The sequence below is a fragment of the Oncorhynchus tshawytscha genome, linkage group LG20 (assembly GCF_018296145.1).
Source record: "Oncorhynchus tshawytscha isolate Ot180627B linkage group LG20, Otsh_v2.0, whole genome shotgun sequence".
In the NCBI taxonomy this organism is placed as follows: Eukaryota; Metazoa; Chordata; class Actinopteri; order Salmoniformes; family Salmonidae; genus Oncorhynchus; species Oncorhynchus tshawytscha.
In genome coordinates this window covers 24,493,300-24,517,782 of record NC_056448.1, presented here as the reverse complement: position 1 = coordinate 24,517,782, position 24,483 = coordinate 24,493,300, and the positions used below count along the sequence as shown (strand labels likewise).

At 44.1% G+C, this 24,483-nt stretch overlaps 1 protein-coding gene across 1 annotated transcript in view; it reads right to left on the bottom strand.

Moving 5' to 3' along the window:
* Nucleotides 1-926: 926 nt before the first annotated feature.
* The window catches only part of mmp17a (matrix metallopeptidase 17a), a 104,501-nt gene continuing 80,944 nt past the window's right edge, over nt 927-24,483 (bottom strand). The window contains exons 6-10 of the mRNA XM_024382236.2: nt 14,531-14,633; nt 12,633-12,715; nt 10,113-10,265; nt 5,515-5,772; nt 927-2,086 (exon numbers count right to left, since the gene is read on the bottom strand). Of these exons, the coding sequence (XP_024238004.1) occupies nt 1,758-2,086; nt 5,515-5,772; nt 10,113-10,265; nt 12,633-12,715; nt 14,531-14,633 (926 nt within the window). The 3' untranslated portion in view covers nt 927-1,757. The remainder of the gene's footprint in view (nt 2,087-5,514; nt 5,773-10,112; nt 10,266-12,632; nt 12,716-14,530; nt 14,634-24,483) is intronic.

Below are 24,483 nucleotides of genomic sequence, written 5' to 3'. Positions count from 1 at the left end.
TCCTGAGTGTCTGCCGCACATTTATTTTTCCTTGAGTCAATAATATCTGGAGTTTTATGGTCTCTATTTACTAAGTCAACATTGTTCAGTCTTCCTCTCAAAAGTCACCGATTCCTATGACAAAACATACATACACATAATATATTATGTATACACATAATCCTGAATAAACATATCTGAAACAAGGAATGCATGTAGAAGAAGATGTGTTATTACCAGGAGAGCACATCTTGATTAGCATGGTTTTGGAGTGAGGAAACAATAACCTGCCTGTACATGGGAAACCTGGCTCCCAACAACTCAAACCAGAAAGTAGCTGCCAGCCAGTGACTGCAGCTGTTGCATGTCCTCCTCTCCCTGTTCCACCTGGGCTCCCTGTGACACAAAATCATTACACAACCCAGCACACACTCTCTCTATTACCCCCTCTTTATTTTCCTACAAAAATATTTCATCTTAGAAAAGATGGCTTAAAATGTACATGTTGTTTTTGGGCAACTGCCATTGAACTTTGTTATTTATCTGTATATATATATATATACAGATATATTTTCAAATATATACAAATATATACAGATATATTTGAGCTGAAAAGTTCAATTTATATTCAATATATATATATATATATATAGACTGTAAGTAAATATATCGTAGTAATATTAATAAATCCAGTTGTGTAGTGAGTGGGTGCACTCCTATAAGCAGGCAGGTCTCTGGTGGATATTCATGTCCTGTCACTGCCCTGTACCCAGGCATCCCCCCAATCCTTAGAGAAAGTTCATGTTAGGAGAGATGTCCACTGGAGAAGGAGAACGGTGTCCCTGGGTGACTGTTGGTTAATATTGACCGCTGATCGCTGTGGTGACCACTGACCAGACCAGACAAGACCAAGGCATTATGAAAACCACATCATGCACATCCCCGAGTAGGGCTCAACCACAATCCCTCTGTGTTTATTACAAAAATACGTCCTAATAATCAATACTAACAGGTTACCCTCTCTGATAACGGCAAGAGGTGCTACTGTTACTGAGCTGAGAAAAAAAAGAAAGATACAGGTGCAAAGGTCACAAAAGGGCACGTGAGTGCAGTCAAGGAAGGACAGTCAGTGTCATTACAGGAAGTAGTGTCCATTCCATCCAGATAGTCTTGACATTAAAAACTCAGTGAGAGAGCAAGCTGTCCAATGAGAGCGTAGTGTCCATCCGGCCAGACCAGACATTACCATTTGAGCGAGTGAGCAGAGACGGAACATTATTTCCCAGCTAGCTCAGTCCATAGAAACCGCACATGGAGTGGTCTATGTATGTGCGAGGGTCCTTAAAGCACTTATAGTGATTGCAGGAACAAGGGGACAGGGCGTGCGGCATCCCAGAGTACCACTCTCTTGCTAGACTGCTTAGTCACAGAGGAACTAATTTGCTGTGAACTTATCATAACTATAATCAAATTGACAAACTATTTCCATTTGTCATGTTATCACATTTCTAATTCAATCCAATATCATAATTTTAACATAAATAGTTGAAAAGCAAGTTGATCCATTGAATATAATAAATAACAAAACCACAAAAAAACAAATAAACACCGAGGATCCCAATTAAGATAATAATAACAATAACAGCTAATTCCTCCAGTCATCGTTTTGTCGGACGGTGGGGCTGGTCTGACAGTACCCCTTAAGCCACTTCCCCACTCTCATCAGATTGGCTGCTGTACTTCATGTCACAGAGTGAGGCTGCTCACCTCTACTTACATCATAGAGGGACGCAGGATTGTACCACTGAGAGAGTCAAGAGAGGGGTGAGCAGCCAGAGGGGGGAGGGCGAGGGCCGGGCTCCCAGGGGTAAAGCAGAGTCAGAAGTGCAGGAGCATACCTCGTAGCCATTTTCGGCATGGTCGGTGTGGTGCTGCCCATGTAGCCGCGTGTTAGCTGTGTTATTGGCCTCTGTGGCTGGGGAGTCCGACTGCATCTCTGTGCACACCAGCCAATCCTTTCCTATGGGCCGTGGGTACCCAGCCTCCACCTCCATATCACTGCCAACCACGCGCCAGTACTCCTTCCCCTTGAAGAAGTATGAGGAATCTGAAGGAGAGGAAGAAGACAGAGGCTGCATGAGGATTACAAGGGGACTGTGATGATGATTGCTATTGCTATGGTAATACATCAATGTCGCTTGATTTTGTCACACTGTTTTCCTATCAGGCTGCTCTCTCTATCCACCAGTTCGTTTTTTACACAAAATAAACTCTCCCTCTCTCGCATGTCATTTTTTCCCTCCCTTATCTCTGTCTTTCCCCCTCTCGCCATCCCTTCCTGTCTATCTGTCTCCTCCTTCCCAGCCGCTTTCTCTCCCTCACTCTCCCTCCCTAGCTCTCATCCTCCCTAGCACTATCTCTCCCTCTCTCTCCATCCCTGTCGCCACAGCTCTCTCTCTTCCCGAGGTGATGGAATAGGCCTGGAGAGAGAGCTCTCTGACCTGCTTCCAGTTCCCAGGCCCACAGGTCTGTGTGTGTGTATGAGTGTGTGCTTCCACTCTGGTAGCTTAGGCTGTGTGGGGACTCTTGCTTTTATACTTGGCTTGTGCTTACACACACACATTAATCAGCTCTGAGCAGGACCTTGGAGCTGGAAGTGGTAAAGAGCCCAGACCCTGAATGAGGGTAGTGTTCATGTGAAGACTGGGATCGTGTCATGTTTGTGTGTGTGTAATGCCTTTACTGAAGAATTTTGATAAGCTATTTGATATGCGTGTGTACTACGAAGCTACAGTGAAGGCTTGATTGTTTGTTTGTGTGTGTGTGGGCTTGAGTTTGTATGAAACAGATGGAGAGTTGAGTATAATGCATGTGTGCTTTGGTGTGATATGATTTATGTAAAAATTTCCCAATGTTTAAGGTGGTGAGTGTACTTTAATTGCAGGTAGACTGGCCCTCCATGATTAAGGGGCTGACTCTGAGATAGGCATGAATAAGGAGCTCACTGCTGAGAATGCTGTGCATGAGCCGAGACATGATGCCCTAGCACCATCCTGCTCTCTTGCACGCACGCACACGCGCACGCGCACACGCACACACACACACACACACACAAACAAATCCCAGCTGCAGGCGCCCGCTGCCATGACGACCCAACAATGAAAACACAGACTCAGCTCAGCTACTTTCGCTCTTCTTCCTGGACCAGCCAGCCCCATTCACCCAAACACTATGGTTGTGCCAAATGACACCCTATTATGCATTACTTCTGACCAGAGCAGAGCCCTACGGGCCCTGGTCTTTTGTAGCTCAGTTGGTAGAGCATGGCGTTTGCAATGCCGGGATAATAGGTTCAAATCCACCCATACATAAAATGTATGCACACATGACTGTAAGTCGCTCTGGATAAAAGCGTCTGCTAAATAGCATTTATTATTATTATATTATAAGCAGGAGGGAGTGGAGAGAAAAAGTATCCAGTGTGGGCTAATATAGTGGATATGGAACTAAACCTTCTGTCAGCACCCTAAGGGCAAGCATGAATAAAATACAGTGAGGTACTCCATTCTTTTTGCATTCTTTTTGACAAACGCTTGTTATTTTTGTTTTAGTGCAGTACTGTATGTGTAAGTATTTAGCTTGTATTGTGTGAGTGTTTAGAAGTGAGTGTCGTGTGTATATGGAGTGTGTATGTGAGAGTATACAGTACGTGAATGTTTAGCTTGTTGATGTGTGTGTGTGTCACAAGAGGTTGGCGGCACCTTTGTTGGGGAGGACGGGCTCGTGGTAAAGATTGGAGTGGAATTAATGGAATGGTATCAAATAGATCAAACGCATGGTTTCCATGGTTTCCATGTGTTTGATGCCATTCTATTTGCTCCATTCCGGCCATTATTATGAGCCGTCCTCCCCTCAGCAGTTTTATTAGTCATACGGGATTTGTACGGTATACATCATCGAATGAAATGCTTACTTGCAGGTTCCTTGTCGACAATAATAAATAATAAAAGATAAGAATAGAAAAATAGTAGAATTAAATAATTGTTTTATCATAAGTATAGTACAGGAAGGCACAATGTATAGTCCAATATTTACACATGTATTGGGGAAGGGGGGGATGGGGGGCAGTGTAAAAACTGAGCACTATAATAAGTCTGGTAGAAGCAGCTGTGACGAGTGTAGCATGAATGTAAAATCAGCGACCAATTTATTAGGTACAATTTATTAGGCACCCTGTTCATGTAAATGGATCGCTCTTGCGGACAGTGATTCACGTGGCCACGGCTTGCTATATAAAGCAGGCAGACAGGCAGAGGCATTCAGTTACTGTTCGATTGAACGTTAGAATGGGCAAAACGAATGACCTAAACGTCTTTGAGCGTGGTATGATCGTCAGTGCCAGGCGCGCCGGAGCCAATATCTCAGAAATGTCTACCCTCCTGGGATTTTTACGCATGACAGTTTACCAAGAATGGTGTGAGAAACAAAAAACATCCATTCAGTTGAAGTCCTGTTGCCGAAAACAGCTCGTTGATGAGAGAGGTTAAAGGAGAATGGCAAGAATCGTGTAAGTGAAAAGGTGAGACACAAACAGACAAATAAACAGTGCAATACAACAGTGGTGTGCAGAACGGCATCTCTGAACACACAACTCGTTGATCCTTGTCATGGATGGGCTATTGCAGAAGACGATCACACTGGGTTCCACTCTCATCAGCTAAAAACAAGAAGAAGCGGCTTCAGTGGGCATGCAATCACCAACAATGTACAATTGAGGAGTGGAAAAATATTGCCTAGAACATGACAGCGAGCTCAGCTTACTTGTGTGGCCCGTGCAGTCCTCAGACATCAACCCAATAGAGCATTTTTGGGATGAGAGAACAGGCTGTTCACAGCATGAATGCACCGCCGTCCAATCTGCAGAAACTGAGTGATGCCATCGCTTCAGCATGGACCAACATCCTTGTGGAAAATTTCAGTAGAATGCCTCAAAGAATTCAGGCTGTTCTGAAGGTAAAGGGGGGTCCGACCCAGTCCTAGATGGGTGTACCTAATAAACTGGCCAGTGAGTGTATATGTCTGTCTGCATGAGTGAGTGTATGTGTGCTAAGATGCGGAGAATCAGTGCAGGTGGTCAGTCCAGTTCAAGTGTCTGCCCGACGGTAAGGGAGTAAACAGCTCATGACTGGGGTGTGTGGGTCCTTGATGATGCGGAGTCCTTTCCTCACTGTTCCGATGGCGGGAGCATGTTCCCAGTGATGTACTGGGCCGTCTTCACCACCCGCTGGAGTGCCTTGCGGTCGTGGACGGAGCAATTCCCGTGCCAGGCCGCAATGCAACCAGTCAGGACGCTCTCGATGGTGCAGCGGTAGTATTTGGAGAGGACCCAGGACCGAATTTCTTCATCCGCCTTAGGAAGTAGAGACGCTGTTGCGCCCTCTTGACAAGAGTGGTGGTGTTGTTAGTTCATGTCAAGTCCTCGGTGATGTGGACGCAGAGGAACTGTGTGTGTGTCTGCATTTGTCTAATACTCACCATCTGACCATCGCATGGCGTCGTCTAGTTGGGGCGGGACCCCCTTCCACAGTGTGCTGTCTTTGGGGTAGCCCAGATCCATACGCCGTAGATGGTCATCATAGCGCCAGTAGTGGTTGTCCTTGAAGAAGTAGGTCTTGTCGTTGTGGAGCCACACGAAGGCTGCGTCCACGCCCTCCATGGGCAGGCCAAAGTCACTGATTGGCCGAGGATAACCCTCCTCCACATTGTTGTCCTTGAATATCCAATACTTTAGTCCTGAGGAGGCAGGACAAAGGAACGTCAATCAACGAGAGTTAACTGGATAAGTTGTTTACATTTTATTTCAATCACTTTGGTGCAATTTTCAGAAGTACGTGGTACATTTTCACAACTCTAATCACAAAAATCTAAACAGGTCATCAAAATGGCTCATGTTTCAAAACTCGAAGCACATTTTCAATAGACTGAATACAATAAATACATTCACTGCACCACTTGTTCCCTGCACCACTTGTTCCCTGCACCACTTGTTCACTGCACCACTTGTTCCCTGCACCACTTGTTCCCTGCACCACTTGTTCACTGCACCACTTGTTCACTGCACCACTTGTTCACTGCACCACTTGTTCACTGCACCACTTGTTCACTGCACCACTTGTTCCCTGCACCACTTGTTCCCTGCACCACTTGTTCCCTGCACCACTTGTTCCCTGCACCACTTGTTCCCTGCACCACTTGTTCCCTGCACCACTTGTTCCCTGCACCACTTGTTCACTGCACCACTTGTTCCCTGCACCACTTGTTCACTGCACCACTTGTTCCCTGCACCACTTGTTCCCTGCACCACTTGTTCACTGCACCACTTGTTCACTGCACCACTTGTTCCCTGCACCACTTGTTCCCTGCACCACTTGTTCACTGCACCACTTGTTCACTGCACCACTTGTTCACTGCACCACTTGTTCCCTGCACCACTTGTTCACTGCACCACTTGTTCACTGCACCAAATCACTATTTCTAAGTACATGTATCTGCTTTTCAAAATGCTATATTTACCTTACTTTTGATATGATTTTCTTGTAATTTGTTAACAATACAATAAACTATCACTTACAGTAATTAAACTGCTCAAAACTGATAACTACTGAACCACAATGATGTATTGCCTAGTTAACGTATATAGTTTGATTCTGCTGTACACTGTAAAATTATATATTATATATAAAACCATTCTTCTCCATCAGCCAGGGTGCTTCAGTAGGACAAAGTGGAAATAGCCACCATGTGCTACCATTTGGAATTATAGTGTATTATACAATGCACTGATTTACCTGGGTTGTAGAAGGCCCTAAAAATTGTCAACGACTCCAGTCACACTAGTCATAGACTGTTCTCTCTGCTACCACATGGCAAGCTGTACCGGAGCCCCAAGTCTAGGTCCAAGAGGCTTCTAAACAGCTTCTACCCCCAAGACTCCTGAACATCTAATCAAATGGCCACCCAGACTATTTGCATTGCCCCCCCTATTTTACACCGCTGCTACTCTCTGTTGTTATCATCTAGGCATAGTCACTTTAATAACTCTACCTATATGTACATACTACCTCAACTAACCGGTGCCCCCGCACATTGACTCTGTACCGGTACCTCCCTGTATATAGTCTCGCTATTGTTATTTTACTGCTGCTCTTTAGTTACTTGTTATTTTTATTTCTTATTATTATCCTTATTTTTTTAAACTGCATTGTTGGTTAGGGGCTCGTAAGTAAGCATTTCACTGTAAGGTCTACACCTGTTGTATTCGGCGCATGTGACTAATACAATTAATATTTGATTTGCATATACAGTATTCCACTCATCTGAATTTCATTGTTGCACTGTAAGCTGATGAATTTCAAGCAGAGAGACAGGCGATTCTGTATCAGTTGACAAGTCACATAGAAAAGGTGATCTTGACAATGTTGCATGGGGAATAAATGGCCTACAACACTGTGCTATGTTTTTAAAATAGCCAACTGCTTTACAATACCCCTATTTGTCATGGTTTTTCCTACGTATGTATTGCATAAGAATAATGAAACTGTAAAAGTAGCCTTGGCTTGTGCGAGCCGAAACTCATCGGAGCAGAAGCCTGTCTCCTGTTTCTGTTGGGCAAGGCTGTTTGATGTACAAGTACACCATCTGGACAGGGCGCTATAGTCTATCACAGGGCCTGACATTTCTCCACATGTTCACATCCTGCCATTGGATAGAAATTATTTAAAAAATAGTGTATGTCAAGTTATAGCCAAATTTGATATGGAAATCTACTATTCAGTTTTGAAATGTGTATCTTTTATTTTTGGCCATTGGATTTAATGGTAGTTAAAATTACTAAATGGTGAGCTTAACATTATCTTATGTATTGGTGACTAAACAAAATGTTCTCATTAACAGAAAACACTCGCATGAATGACTCAGGGGTGAAAGATGTGTGAAACCCCAATGAATGCCCAATCAAAGGTTCTGAACATAAGATAGGGGGCATTCACCACATACTTGTGAAAATAGCACCAAACCGAAGAAAAAAAGAACTAATTTGATAACTCAACCAAATGAAAGTGATTAAATGTGTTTTGAGGGTCCTGGGTGGCGCAGATCGGACGTGATAGGGAGCCCCATAGAACAGAGCACAATTGGACATCCGGGATAAGGGAGGGTTTGACGGTGGTGCTTTCCTTGGCTCATCGTGCTCTAGAAACTCCTTGTATTTATTTGTATTTATTATGGATCCCCATTACCTGCTGACTCTTCCTGGGGTCTGACAAAATTAAGGCAGTTACACAATTTTAAAAACATTACAATGGATTCATAACAGATTTCACAACATACTAAGTGTGTGCTCTCAGGCCCCTACTCCACTACCGCATAAAATCCATGTGTACGTGTGTATAGTGCGTCGGTTATCATGTGTGTGTGTGCATGTCTCTGTGCCTATGTTAGTGTTGCTTCACAGTCCCCGTGGTCCATAAGGTGTATTTGTATCTGTTTTTAAAATCTGATTCTACTGCTTTTATCAGTTACCTGATGTAGAATAGAGTTCCATGGAGTCATGGCTCTATGTAGTACTGTGCGCCTCCCATAGTCTGCGCCTGCGTGTCTGAGCTATGTGCTAGTCGTTTAAACAGACAACTCTGTGTTTTCAACATGTCAACACCTCCCACAAATACAAGTATTGATGAAGTCAATCTCTCTTCCACTTTGAGCCAGGAGAGATTTATATGCATATTATTAATGTTAGCTCTCTGTGTACATTTAAGGGCCAGCTGTGCTGCCCTGTACTGAGCCAATTGCAATTTTCCTAAGTCCCTCTTTGTAGCACCTGACCACACGACCGAACAGTAGTCCAGGTGTGACAAAACTAGGGCCTGTAGGACCTACCTTGTTGATAGTGCTGTTAAGAAGGTAGAGCAGGGCTTTATTACGGACAGACTTCTCTCCCGTTTAGCTACTGTTGTATCAATATGTTTTGACCATGACGGTTTATAATCCAGGGTTACTCCAAGCAGTTTAGTCACCTCAACTTGCTCAATTTCCACATTATTTATTACAAGATTTAATTGAGGTTTATGGTTTAGTGAATGATTTGTTCCAAATACATTTCCAAATGAAATATGTAGGACTAATTATGCCTTGACACCCATTCTGAAACTAACTGCAGCTCTTTGTTAAGTGTTGCAGTCATTTCAGTTGCTGTAGTAGCTGACGTGTAAAGTGTTGAGTCATCTGCATACATAGACACACTGGCTTTACTCAAAGATTGAAAAAAGTAAGTGGCCTAGATAGCTGCCCTGGGGAATTCCTGATTCTACCTGGATTCTGTTGGAGAGGCTGGATTATGTTGTGACTGGGCCAGGCGTCTGTACACTGACTCCGGTCATCAGTCGAAAGGTGTTTCCTCTGACACATTGGTGCGGCTGACATCCAGGTTGGAGAGCAATGTGATAAGAAATAGGTGGCCAGGGGAGTCATGTTTCAGAAAACACCTTGGCCTCTCCCGAGCCCATTGAAGAGTTACAGAGATGAGCCAAGGGACCAAATTCAGGGAGAAAGAAAAATACGCTTGTGGCCATACCACCCTGAACACACCTGTTTAGGGTCGGACCTGGTCAGTACTGGGTCGGGAGACCGCCTGGAAATACCAGGTGCCGTAGGCTCAAAAAATAAATAAAAAATACATGTGTTTTGTGATGAAAATATTCAATTGACCTTGAAATACAGACAGAGAAAGAAATATTTTTACCAAGAGGTGTAAGAGAGATGTCCTTGTTTTTGTTATTTTGTAAGGTTGATTGCATTTTTAAGCTCTCTATCATCCATAAAACCGTTAACAAAGTTCAAAGCCCATAATGACACATCACTTGATGGACCTCTTTTCATATCTTTCTCAGAACACCTTCACATTGATTTGAACAGCCTTGACACTTCAAAATAATAGTCATAACAGTCTCCTCGACAAATCAAAAACCTTTAAATTACATCACAACACTCCCTTTCATAGTTGATGTAACATAGTTGGTATATGGTTGACCTCCTTGCCACCACCACAACCATGGTTGGGTTTCTGGGTCGGGTACCTTTGAAGAAGACTATCTTGTGGTCCCCAGGTCTCTCGTAGACAGCGTCCACACTGTCCAGGTTGGTAGGCAGGCCTCTCCAGAACCTGTGGATCTGAGCCGGACGCAGAGACACCAGGTGCTTCTCCCGCGTCAGACGCCAGAAATACTTCCCTATGAGGAGGAAGAGAGAGAAAGTAGGAAGAAAATAAATGTAGGTAAATAGGTAAAGGAGGACGGGTACAAAGTTATTCAAAAAAACAAACAAAAAAGTAACATAATAAAATAACAATAACGAGGCTATACAGGGGGTAGTGATGCAACCAGTCAGGATGCTCTCGATGGAGTAGCTGTAAAACGTTTTGAGGATCTGGGGACCCATGCCATATATTTTCAGTCTCCTGGGGGGAAAAGGCGATGTCGTGCCCTCTTCACGACTGTCTTGGTGTGTTTGGACCATGATAATTTGTTGGCGATGGGGGGTAGTGCACAATCAGCTACTTTTTCTTGCTCACGTTGAGGGAGAGCTTGTTGTCCTGGCACCACTCTGCCAGGTCTCTGACCTCCTCCCTATAGGCTGTCTCATCGGTTGTCGGTGATCAGGCCAACCACCGTTGTGTCGTCAGCAAACTTAATGGTGGTGTTGGAGTCATGCTTGGCCATGTAGTCATGGGTGAACAGAGAGTACAGGAGGGGACTAAGTACACACCCCTGAGGGGCCCCCGTGTTGAGGATCAGCGTGGCAGATGTGTTGTTGCCTACCCTCACCACCTGGGGGCGGCCAGTCAGGAAGTCCAGGATCCAGATGCAGAGGGAGGTGTTTAGTTCCAGGGTTCTTAGCTTAGTGATGAGCTTTGTGGGCATTATGGTGCTGAACACTGAGCTGTAGTCAATGAACAGCATTCTCACATAGGTGTTCCTTTTGTCCAGGTGGGAAAGGGCAGTGTGGAGGATGATTGAGATTGCGTCATCTGTGGATCCATTGCGGCAGTTTGCGAATTGGAGTGGGTCTAGCGTTTCTGGGAGGATGGTGTTGATGTGAGCCATGACCAGCCTTTCAAAGCACTTCATGGCTACCGAAATGAGTGCTACGGGGCGGCAGTCATTTAGGCAGGTTACCTTCGCTTTTTTGGGCACAGGGACTATGGTGGTCTGCTTGAAACGTAGGTATTACAGACTAGTCAGGGAGAGGTTGAACATGTCAGTGAAGACACTTGCCACCTGGTCCGCTCATGCTCTAAGTACACGTCCTGGTAATCCGTCTGGCCCCGCGGCCTGATTAAGCGTTTGTGTAAGTGTTTGTGTGAATGTGTGTACACAACTTGTGTATGTGTGGGAGTGTACTGTATGTGTGTACGCTAGTGAAAAGTGTGTGTTTGTATACATCCCGTGTGTCAATGTTTACACTGTTGTCCATATTCAAATGGTCCACAGGACAAACATGTGTGGATGCCACAGAGGAGATTTTACCCGGTTAGGCACTCAACTGGCTGAACCAACCAAGCGAACACAGAGAGGCAGATTCAGCCTGGCTTCCAGTATCTGTGTTGGACAAATTTAGTCTAAGTTTGTCTGAGTTGGGTCACAGCCTCTGTATTATTTAAGTGATAATGCCAGAGGAGCCGGTGTTTGGAGGATCCATTGGCACGGATGTTGTTAAGCCCAAGAAAAAGTTGAGGGCCGGCAAACTGTGCCGATATATCCTCCAAACACCAGTTTCAATGTCATTATCACTTTTATACAACATGTTACCAACATATTCAAATAGTGATTGACATATTATATTATATATTATATATATTATTTTGATAAATGTATTCATACTTTCATCCTTCCACAAGATATAGTCCTGACACAATTCTAGGGTTGCTACCCAAGCCAGCTGGTCATTCATTGTATAGGTTCGGTTGCCAGAGACGCGACCCAGTCTTTCAGTATTTTTGTTCTGTATCTCTGGACGTGACCCAGTCGTTGTTCTAAATGTTTCATTGCCATACTGCCTGACAACGTTCCCTTGCTTGCTGTTCTGCTGTTGAAATCTAAATGCTGTTCTAAAAGAAATGTGAGATTACTGGAGATCAAGTTCATAAATTGCCTGGCTGCGCAGTTAGATGGGACGGGGTAAATAGGCATTTCAGCGTCATAGATTTAGCCGGTTGTAACTTGTGGAATAGACACCGGCTAGAATTCGGTTTTAACCAATCACCATTCAGGATTAGACCCACCCGTTGTATAATACTTTTTCATCTGCAGCTCTACAAGCTATTAACATCGTCCATAACATACAGGCCAAATAAAACTTTTTATATTACCATCGAGATCTCTTGAGGTTAACATATGTTAATTAAGAATCTCCTCAATTCAAACCATATAGTTTTACAGTCAACATGGGACCATGGGCCCCTCCAGGGTCTGTCTATCTGTCCGTCTGTTGAGTGTGAAGGTGTGTGTGGAACTCTGAGAGAGATGCTTGGCTGCCTTTTATATTGATCGCAGGTAATGCCACAAACTGTTCTCTCTCCCTCTGGCCCATCTCTGTACCTTTAAAAAAGAAGGCCTCCCCGCGAATCTGGGCCACTGCATCAAAGTGACTGGTGCACCTGTCAGGGGAATCTCGTGCTGGCCTAAGAGAGGAAGAGAGAGAGGGGGGGGGGGAATTAATTAAAGAAACTAAAACAGAATGTACACCAAACCACTTCTCTATCCCCAGTCACTATACCAGTCTAAATCAGTGTCTTCCAATCTTAAACCATTGTGTGTGTGTCTCTGTTTGTGTTTATGTGTGCTCATGCACACTATGCTTGTGTGTTTATCTACTGAGTGTATGTGTCACTTAAAAAAACAGGCCAAACATCCGGGGAGATGTTATCGTCCTGACGCAGGAGACCAAGGTCCTCACATGCATTATCCCCGTGCTAATGACTGACTTTAAGCGCCTGACGTGTCCGGGCTGCAAATGATGAGGCAATTACCACAACAGGGCTGCTTTTGTGAGACGCAACTCGCCTAGCTCCTTATTAACAAAGATCTCTATTCAGGGAGTATTAACAGAGGAGCGCAGAGAGGACTATATTAGTGACCTTTGTCAGGCTAAATCCACCTTGTCCACACACACATCATCCTGCAAGATGGAGTGGACGAGAAATGATAAGGGAAAGCTACAGGGAGGAGTGGGGAAAAAGAACAAAAAAGAGGACAAAGTATCCACTTGCTACCAGTCAAGTATGAAAATCTATTATTTTCTCAGGGCTTCTGTTCTGACACTTGCTGTTGAGTGCTGTGTAGTCTGGTGTGTGAACACTGGCGACGTGGTGTGGTATAAACATACAAATGTAATACTGAGCACACTTGGAAACAAGGACTGTTATCTCTCTCTGCGGCATTGTGACAATGTCCAAACTCGCTGAACTGCAGAACAGTCTGGAAACAGAGAGTATAGTTTATTAGGTACACCCATCTAGTACCGGGTCAGGCCCCATTTGCCTCCAGAACAGCCTGAATTCTTCGGGGAATGGAAACATTACTCAATTGGTACAGTTCTAAGGGTCCTAACGTCTGCCAGGAAAACATTCCCCACTGCACCAACACCACCAGCCTGTACAGTTGACACCAGGCAGGATGGGGGCATGGACTCATGCTGCTTGCGCCAAATCCTAACTCTTCCGTCAGGAACCGTGATTTGTCGGACCAGGCAATATTTTTCCACTCCTCAATTGTCCAGTGTTTTGTTGATAGTGTTCCCACTGGAGCTACTTATTTTTGTTTTGCTGAACCCGGTGTGGTCGTCTGCTGCAATAGCCCATCCGTGACAAGATAAGATAGATAAGTTGTGCTTTCCGAGATGTTGTTCTGCACACAACTGTTGATCTGCATAGTTATTTTCCTGCTTGTGGCCCATCTGTTAGCTTGCACGATTATTGCCATTCTCCTTTGACCTCTCATCAACGAGCTGTTTTTGCTAACAGGACTGATGCTGACTGGATGTTTTTAGCTTGTCACGCCATTTTCTGTAAACTCTAGAGACTGTCTGTCGTGCGTGAAAGCCTAGGAGGCCATCTGTTTCCGAGATACCGGAACCGGCGCGCCTGGCACTGACGATCATACCACGCTCAAAGTCGCTTAGGTCACTCGTTTTTCCCTTTCTATAGTTCAATCAAACAGTAACTGCCTCAATGATGCTCGTCTGCCTGCTTTATATAGCAAGCCACAGCCACCTGACTCACTGTCTGTAGGGGTGAACCATTTTCGTGAAAGGGGTGAAGTACCTAATAAACTGGCCTCTGAGTGTATGTGAGTGGGTGAGTGTATGTGAGTGGGTGAGTGTATGTGAATGGGTGAGTGTATATGAGTGGGTGAGTGTATGTGTGTCAGCAGATATATTATATGGAGTGCTAAGGTGTATGTGTGTGTGTGTGTGTGTTTGTGTGGGTGTGACTCACGCGACAGTAGATCTGTTCTCAGGGAGGTCCAGTAGTACAGGTGGGTCAGCGGTCTGGGAGGGGTCATCTGGCTGGGCCGTATGTGACACTGAATCGCTCACCCCTGGGAAGGACGAGAGGTCAAGGGTCAATTTAACTGTACTTAGAGACACACAACCCCACATTCACATACACACATTCCAAGCATACAGCCCCACTCTACAGCGGCAGCATGATTCAATATGTTTTCTCTCTCCCTTCCTTTCCCTGTCTCTATCTTACCTCTCTCTCCTTTCCCTGTCTCCTATCTCACCTCTCTCTCCATCCCTTCCTTTCCCTCTATTTCACCTCTCTCTCTATTCTTTGTCCTACCTTGCCTGTTACCTCTCCAGTCTCTTCCCTTCTCCCCCAGCCACTTATCCCCTCTCGCCTATCAGTCTTCCTTTCCTCCCTCTCTTCTCATCACCCCTCACCTATCCGTCTTCGTCTCCTCCCTCTCTCAGTAGCATGGCACACAGTGATAAGCAGGGTCTGTGCCACAGGGATGACCAATTAAAGCAATCTCTCCACTAATAATTAATTAAATCAATTATCACTGCATACAAACTAATCAATTCTGCTTCCTGTGCCGAGGCCTTGGGTTTCCTGCTCTACACCGCCATGTTGCATTAAGGGATGGGAGGACACGTCCCATTAGGAATCATGGGTAATTCTAGGAGACATTTGCATTGAGAGGTTTGAGGGGTGGTGGTGGGGAGGTCTGCGCCTGTAGATTAGACAGTTAATGTATATAGTACCACTAGGATTCTCTGCACAGTATATGCACATAGAAGGGATGGCAGAATACCAGTCCATTGATGTATGTCTAGTATAAGTGAGGTAGGCGTGTGGAGGGACAGGTATAAAATAATCATATATGAGTAGCTAGGCAAGAGGTGTTCTGATTTGTGCCAGATTAAGTGATATGACATGCTATTCTAGTAAATCCTTTCTCCGTAATTAATATTACCTGATTGAGCTAATCATGTAAATGTAATTAACTAGAGTTGGGGCACCACAAAATAATATTTATAGAGCTGTTATCTTCCGAATAAACTCTTAAAGACCTAGTAATATTTTAAATAAATAGCAGTCAATATTAATCGTCACCTTAATTCAGTCTCATCTGAAAGTTGTAAATTCTTGGTTATCTTCACGAACCCTGGCTAACAAGTTGAATCAGCAATACAAAATTGGGTTTAATTATTTATTTACTAAATAATCACACAGAATTACATATACAAAGAATGAATCATACCTTGATTACAAATTACGTCATAAAGGAAAACGTCCCTAGCGGGCGGAACAGATAAGACAGCTGGTTACACAAAAGAAAAGGGGCTGGGTTTGAGTGAAAGAGCGGGAAGACTGAGGGACAAGGGGAGAAGCTGTGCTATCGTAAATACAGTATTTTATGCATTCTAAGTTACCGCCCATTTGGAAAAGGAAAATGCAATAAATATTTACTCTGAGCTGCGCTTCGGTATGTTGGTGGTAGATGGAAGGCCGTGTTCCCAAACCGAGTCCTTTGAACAATGTCTCTGGTGGTCAAATGGATACGTTGTAGTAATGTCATTGTGTGGTAGAAGGATACTCTGTCTGTTCTTTCCTAGCCCGCGTTTGCAGCTGCTGTGGCTAACTCAACGGCTAGGAGGTATCACTTCTGTAGTGAATAAGAGTTCAAAGTTCATACCATTCGCAACCAAAGCTCACGCTGAGGTTGGCTTAGTTCTGTAGTTGACATGTTAGTCCTTTTAATGCAGAGGCTGCAGACCCCACGTACTTGGAACAGGAGGTTACATTTTCATCAAGGCTTTATATAGTGGAGCGAGAAGGGTGTGTCTGAAAAGTTTTATAACCCATGTCTCTTCACAGGGGCGGGTCACTGATTGAGCAGAGCCCTAACCTTATGAAAAACCAAATCTCTCATTTGGATGCTAAAATTACATTTAATCTTTTCACCAATAATTTTATATTCAAACATTTAAATTGAACAACAATTCCATGTGAATCTGATTACTCTGATGTGTAGACTTTCCACTGTAGAGTTTATGTCATCGTATCATCGATGAGAATGTCTCAGATGACAACCGAACTGACATCATATTCATTAAGTACCACCGCATATGTTCAATTGGTCGGATTACCAGAATATAGTTCATTTCCCCCCACCTTCTGATGTTCCCAGAATCTCTATGTTAACCAAGGGATTTTCAAATGTCACATCAGTAGGGTAAAGAGAGGAAAAAGGGGGGAAGAGGTATTTATGACTGTCATAAACCTACCGCCAGGCCAATGTCATGACAGTCCCCCAATGTTGGGTTCAATCTTGCGATTAACCTGCATGTTGCAAACCAACAGAAAAATGACCGTGGGTTGTCCTGGTTGTGGACCATCGTTGTGGTCTCCATCTGGTGGTCGACCCGGGTAGGGTTTCCGCTCCATGGCTGGGCAGCAGATGTCCAATTGGTGATCGCTGTTGCAGTCCCCCCTCTGGTGTGGTCGACCCGGGTAGGGTGTCTGCAAATGAAGAAGTCCGCTCCATGGCTGGGCAGCGGATGTCCGGATTGGGATCGCCATTCCGGACCCATCGTCTGGTCGTCCAGACTGGAAGATCTGGGCAGGTACTTAGGCAGATGTTAACAACGCACACACACTCATTAAATATATCATTACATTTCCTCCCAAATGAGCGGCGTTGTGGCACTAACTGAAATTGTTTATGGCTCTGTCACTTTCTACGTGCCGAAGAAAATGAAACAAAATGAATGAAAGCATAAACAAAACAAAATATAGTTATGCCCCCTTAATCATCTAATTGGACTGTATTCCATCTACGTCCATGGTCTTGGCAAAATGACCCTATCATGGCATTGTCTAATGTCATATCTAGGGCTTTCCTAATTTGCGGGGTGTTGCTTAGGGTACTATCCTAAGTTGATAACTATATGTTAAGTCTACAGCTGTAAGGCACTAGTTTTGGGCAGTCTACAGGGATGACCTATGGACTTCTGGGGAGAAAACTGTAGCAGAGAGTACTGTTGCGGTAGAGTTAAAGGCCTCAAAATAAATGTTCAACTTTACTAAGGCTGGTATTTTGCTCGGACCCTTAAGTGATCCTAGCATAAATCCTAATTGGATGTTTCGTTGTGCAAGTGCGTTTATGCTTACGCAAGCGCACATGTCAAGGGAAGGAAACCAAGTATCCTGGCAGATTACAACTTGTTCAGAATGAGTCTGACGTAGTCAGGTAATTGTCAGGTCAATGCCTGGAGGTCAGTCAGAATTGGTGTCGAGGGAGTCTGTAGTGGTTTTACTACCAGTCACTGTCTTCCACTATTGTAGTGGTGGTAGGTATGAAGAAGTCCACTTCATAGCTATGTTATCCACGGAGGAGCTAACCTCATGACGGAAGTACTCTAAGTATTAGACCAGTAGTACGTGGTGTGATCGTGGTTCATGACTCCTAATAACTTTTCTCCTGAACGGAGGGTTCTATTTATTAGTGGCGTGTGTAACCATTGGAAGATTGCAATGGAGATTCCCTTCCCCGTGTTGCACTCTGAGTGACTCCTATGTTGCTATTATCAATAGCAATTTAACTTGTGAGGTTACTAATCCTCTTACTGAGTGTTGCTGGACTGACTGTGGTACTGGTACTCAAGGGGTCCAGTTGTCCTACCGATTTATTCTGAAATGTTATCCTACAGGAATACATGATTAGAGCATTTTACTAGTTGTCTTGTAGTGACTACTACACATGGCAAGGAATGATTATTGTTGCCATTTGCTTTGGAGGTGGACATGTCCACTGGACTTCCTTTACGACCAGTGTGGTACACCTCAGTACTATCTTAGATGTGTTCTAAGATAATCCCCGTCTAGGGGCCTGTCTGCTCCTCACTGTTCTCAAATGGGAGTTTACAACTAGATTTGATTTATGCTCTGGCGGCCTCATACGGTATTGTCCATAGTCTCGAACCCCCCCCACCGGCCTCGATAAGGCTCATCATGGGTCTGGACTACTATTCCCCCAATTTGTGTCTTGGGACCCCCCCACCACCGGGTGGTGTTGGTATCCGAGTGAGAGCGGGAGAGATTTGAATTTTAACGTCCTTGCTATGGGTGTTAATTCCTGCGGACCTGGTGTCTGGTAATCCCCCGTCTAGTCCTTGTGACTTATCTTTTATCCTTTTCTCAAATGCTTCTCGCTTTAGTTCTTCACGTAGTGGAACTTCTGGAGAACATTGGTCTACGTTTTGATCATCCTTCAACCCTTTGTTACCCTTGTGCTCTGACACTCTGTGTGGGTTGGGTGCAGGAACGTAGTGAACAGGTCGATTGTAGCGGTAGTCGTTTTGATGGTGACGTACTTTACAGTTATTTCGACCGGTTTCATGATAGAAACTGTTGTTGTGCGTCATCTCTTAACGCTCCAATACCTGATAATTCACCCTCTGACTGGAGTGAGTGCTCCTGGTCAAACTTCAAAACAGAGTGGTCAGGGCTCTTAGCATTGCGAGCTTTTGATGCCTCAAAAGCTGTGCTTGCAAGCTCTCTGAGTTGTAAGATAGGCAAGTATATGTGGGCTGCAGGGCCCAAGTAGGTAATGAAGGTGGGATACATGTTCGACAGGAACATTTGTTTAAATGGTAACAGGTCTTCCATGCCTGTTTCAGCGAGTAGGCCAAAGTAAGCTGAAAGAAGCCTATGATAGTAAGCTTGGGCGTGTTCATTCCGAGCTTGTTTGACCGTGTTAGCCAGTGAGCTATCGTGTTTGCGAGTTGCAGAACCACTGAATTCTAATTTCAAAGCTGTGGCAAGTTTAGCGTAGTCATTTAGCACGTGTTGCTGTTGTAGGCGAATGAACCTCATCACGTGTCTATTCTACGTTCGCTTCAACAGGTAAACCCTGTCAGAACCCGTAATGTTCGGGTAGCCATCCAACGCATCCTCTATGTCGCTAGGAACGTGTCAGTATTGTTTGGCTGACCTGGAACGGGGTCAAAGTTGGGGAAATTCTTGATGAGTTTGTGAGCGGAGAGGGTTGGCTTCATCCTGTGGGGAAATTGGGGCCAAAAGGCCAAGAGGAGAAGCCAAGCTTTGGCTTTGTTGGCCAAGAGGCTCCATATTACTCAGTGCAGAATGGCCAAGAGGAGAAGACTGAGGGACACTTAATGGAGGCAATGTCTGAAACCTATCGTCTTCACTCCTTTGAGTACAGGGCTCCGGTTGCTTGGGATGGGTAGTCACGCTGAGGAGCGTGACCATTCTAGATTTCCTCCAGATGGTACCTAAGGGTGGCATTCTGCTGCATTTCAGAGTCCACTTGAGTGCTTAGAGTACTGATTTTGGACATGTGAGTGTCGCACTTGCTCCTTTCGGTCTCAAACTTATCTGTCATGATTTGCAGATAGAGGTCTTGAGTACGGAGCGAGAGATTCAGTGATGAGATTTCTTCCGCTTGCTTAGAAATCAAGATTTCCATCTTCATCACCCGAGTTCTCTCATCATTCATTTGGTCAGCGACTTCAATGAGTTCTGCTGATTTGTCCTCCAACTTAGTCATTGTGTTCACTAATTCGTTGTCTTTAGTCTGCAGAATTTGGAGTAGAACATTGTTACCTTGTGTAACATTCGACAAAACTGCCTGCATGTGATCAAATTGTGCGCTCCTGTTTGTAAATAACTCGACAGATTTATCTAGTTTGGAGTGGACTACATCATATTTAGTTTTGGCTTAATCGAGTGGTTCCTGGAGACAACGATTTTGTTGAAGAGTTTGTGCTCGTTCATCGTCATAAGTATTTGCAATTACTTTTAATTGTTCAGATTTCAAACGCAGATCCTTGACTAGCAGAATGTTTTCATTTCCTGCTTGTGTCAATAGTTGCTCAGTTCTCTCCACCTGTCCCCTCATGTTAGCCATGTCTGGCACGTGCTTCGGCTGTGCACTGTGGTATTGGTCCGATGCCACATTTTTATGGCGATACATCAGTGCAAAAGTGGGGAGAACCGTCACAAAGCCTGTGTTTGATGGTTGATTTTGGAGAGCGTTCGCAATTTCAGCAGTTTTTTCTCTAATGGCATAATTAGGGTTGGTATCGCTGCATTGATTGGATATCTCCATTGATTGGATATCATAAGTGTAAACAGTAGATCTAATGTTGGGAATATTCAACACTGTGGTACACTTCTCCTTATAAGGCCGAAGCCATATGGGATTCCCTCTGGGGCGGGGCTTCTGTCAGTACTGGATTACTGAATGGTTTTGCAAAAAACAAATTTTACTGATTGATCAATTTAATGATAAATAAGACCTATTTGGGATTTAAACTTTAAATAACCTGAGAAGTTGTTTCATCTAGGTTAGTTTGGAAAAAGTTTACAATGTCTTATTTAGAAACTCATCAATTTGGATACTATTTAAAAGATCTATTTCAGAATGTAAATGGCCAGATTTACACTTATTAGTTCAATTGGAGAAGACATTGATATCCGTCTGAATATCATAAGTCATGACTTGAGTGTGACCTGAATAATTCTTCATGAACGAATATATTAGGGCACACTTCAGTGGTCAATGATTTCACACGCTGAAATCAAACGGAACAATCCAGGCGGGACTTCCGTTCCGCAAGGCGGAGGAATTTCAACGTGGCACAAGAAAACAAAATGGCTATTTTCTCTTGTTAGCTTTAGCACCTCATGCAAGCTAACCTATGTGAGAATGCTGTTCATCGACTACAGCTCGGCATTCAACACCATAGTACCCTCCAAGCTCGTCATCAAGCTCGAGACCCTGGGTCTCGACCCCGCCCTGTGCAACTGGGTACTGGACTTCCTGACGGGCCGCCCCCAGGTGGTGAGGGTAGGCAACAACATCTCCTCCCCGCTGATCCTCAACACTGGGGCCCCACAAGGGTGCGTTCTGAGCCCCTCCTGTACTCCCTGTTCACCCACGACTGCGTGGCCATGCACGCCTCCAACTCAATCATCAAGTTTGCGGACGACACAACAGTGGTAGGCTTGATTACCAACAACGACGAGACGGCCTACAGGGAGGAGGTGAGGGCCCTCGGAGTGTGGTGTCAGGAAAATAACCTCACACTCAACGTCAACAAAACTAAGGAGATGATTGTGGACTTCAGGAAACAGCAGAGGGAACACCCCCATCCACATCGATGGAACAGTAGTGGAGAGGGTAGCAAGTTTTAAGTTCCTCGGCATACACATCACAGACAAACTGAATTGGTCCACTCACACAGACAGCATCGTGAGGAAGGCGCAGCAGCGCCTCTTCAACCTCAGGAGGCTGAAGAAATTCGGCTTGTCACCAAAAGCACTCACAAACTTCTACAGATGCACAATCGAGAGCATCCTGGCGGGCTGTATCACCGCCTGGTATGGCAACTGCACCGCCCTCAACCGTAAGGCTCTCCAGAGGGTAGTGAGGTCTGCACAACGCATCACCGGGGCAAACTACCTGCCCTCCAGGACACCTACACAACCCGATGCTACAGGAAGGCCATAAAGATCATCAAGGACATCAACCACCCGAGCCACTGCCTGTTCACCCCGCTGTCATCCAGAAGGCGAGGTCAGTACAGGTGCATCAAAGCTGGGACCGAGAGACTGAAAAACAGCTTCTATCTCAAGGCCATCAGACTGTTAAACAGCCACCACTAACATTGAGTGGCTACTGCCAACACACTGTCAATGACACTGACTCTACTCCAGCCACTTTAATCATGGGAATTGATGGGAAATGATGTAAATATATCACTAGCCACTAAACAATGCTACCTTATATAATGTTACTTACCCTACATTGTTCATCTCATATGCATACGTTGATACTGTACTCTATATCATCGACTGCATCCTTATGTAATACATGTATCACTTGCCACTTTAACTATGCCACTTGGTTTACATACTTATCTCATATGTATATACTGTACTCGATATCATCTACTGTATCTTGCCTATGCTGCTCTGTACCATCACTCATTCATATATCCTTATGTACATATTCTTTATCCCCTTACACTGTGTATAAGACAGTAGTTTTTTTTTGGAATTGTTAGTTAGATTACTTGCTCGTTATTACTGCATTGTCGGAACTAGAAGCACAAGCATTTCGCTACACTCGCATTAACATCTGCTAACCATGTGTATGTGACAAATAAAATTTGATTTGATTTGATTTGATTTGAACCCTCCTTTGTATCTGAAAATGCAGCACATAGGATTCCCTTGGCAAGGGAAAGGTTTTACTTATAACGTATTATGTTCAAACCCTTTTTGACGATGTTTTAACCGGAACACGCGGCAAACAACGAAATACACCGTGGTCTACTTGCGAGGAAATGTGAGAGAGACAGGGATATCTATTGCTGGTCAAGCTTATATCTCCTGAATTTCAATCGGCTGGCTCTTTGTCCTCGCTCTAGAAATTAATAATGACCGAGCCTATCCGCGTTTGTAACGCGCAAGGCAGAAATAGCCCTGCGTTTGGCCAAATGCTTTATTTCTCATATTTCTATCATTAGCTTTATCAGCCCTCATACAGAAATGTATTCGCTTACGTTACCCACTGACTACGTCAGAGAACAACACAGAGGCGGGGAATAGCACACACACACCCAATAATGCTTGTCTCTATCACTCCAAAAATGTGTACAATAAACTTGGTATATTATGTAATCTGCTTTTCAATTTTATACAGGCTGAATCAAAATGAAAACTTCATTGTATTTTAGATTCCTCCTCTTTGGCTATGCCGGATTAAGTGATATGACATGCTATTCTATAAAATCCTTTCTCCATAATTAATATTACCTGATTGAGCTAATCATGTAAATGTAATTAACTAGAGAGTCGGGGCACCACAAAATAATATTTATAGAGCTGTTATCTTCCGAATAAACTCTTAAAGACCTAGTAATATTTTAAATCAATAGCAGTCAATATTAATCGTCACCTTAATTCAGTCTCATCTGAAAGTTGTAAATTCTTGGTTATCTTCACGAACCCTGGCTAACAAGTTGAATCAGCAATACAAAATTGGGTTTAATGATGTATTTACTAAATACCTAACTAATCACATAGAATTAAATATACACAGAATGAATTATACCTTGATTACAAATTACATCATAAAGGAAAACGTCCCTAGCGGGCAGAACAGATATGACAGCTGGTTACACAAAAGAAAAGGGGCTGAGTTTGAGTGAAAGAGCGGGAAGACTGAGGAACAAAGGGAGAAGCTGTGCTATCGTAAATACAGTATCTTATGCATTCTAAATTACCGCCCATTTGGAAAAGGAAAATGCAATAAATATTTACTCTGAGCTGCGCTTCGGTAGGTTGGTGGTAGATGGAAGGCTGTGTTGCCAAACCGAGTCCTTTGAAGAATGTCTCTGGTGGTCAAATAGATACGTTGTAGTAATGTCGTTGTGTGGTGGACGGGATACTCTGTCTGTTCTTTCCTAGCCCGCGTTTGCAGCTGCGGTGGCTAACTCAACAGCTAGGAGGTATCACTTCTGTAGTGAATAAGAGTTTAAAGTTCATACCATTCGCCAACCAAAACTCACGCTGAGGTTGGCTTAGTTCTGTAGTTGACATGTTAGTCCTTTTAACGCAGAGGCTGCAGACCTCACGTACTTGGAACAGGAGGTTACATTTTCGTCAAGGCTTTATATAGTGGAGCGAGAAGGGTGTGTCTGAAAAGTTTTATAACCCATGTCTCTTCACAGGGGCAGGCCACTGATTGAGCAGAGCCCTTACCTCATGAAAACCCAAATCTCTCATTTGGAAGCTAAAATTACATGTAATCTTTTCACCAATAATTTTATATTCAAACATTTAAATTGAACAACAATTCCATGTGAATCTGATTACTCTGATGTGTAGACTTTCCACTGTAGAGT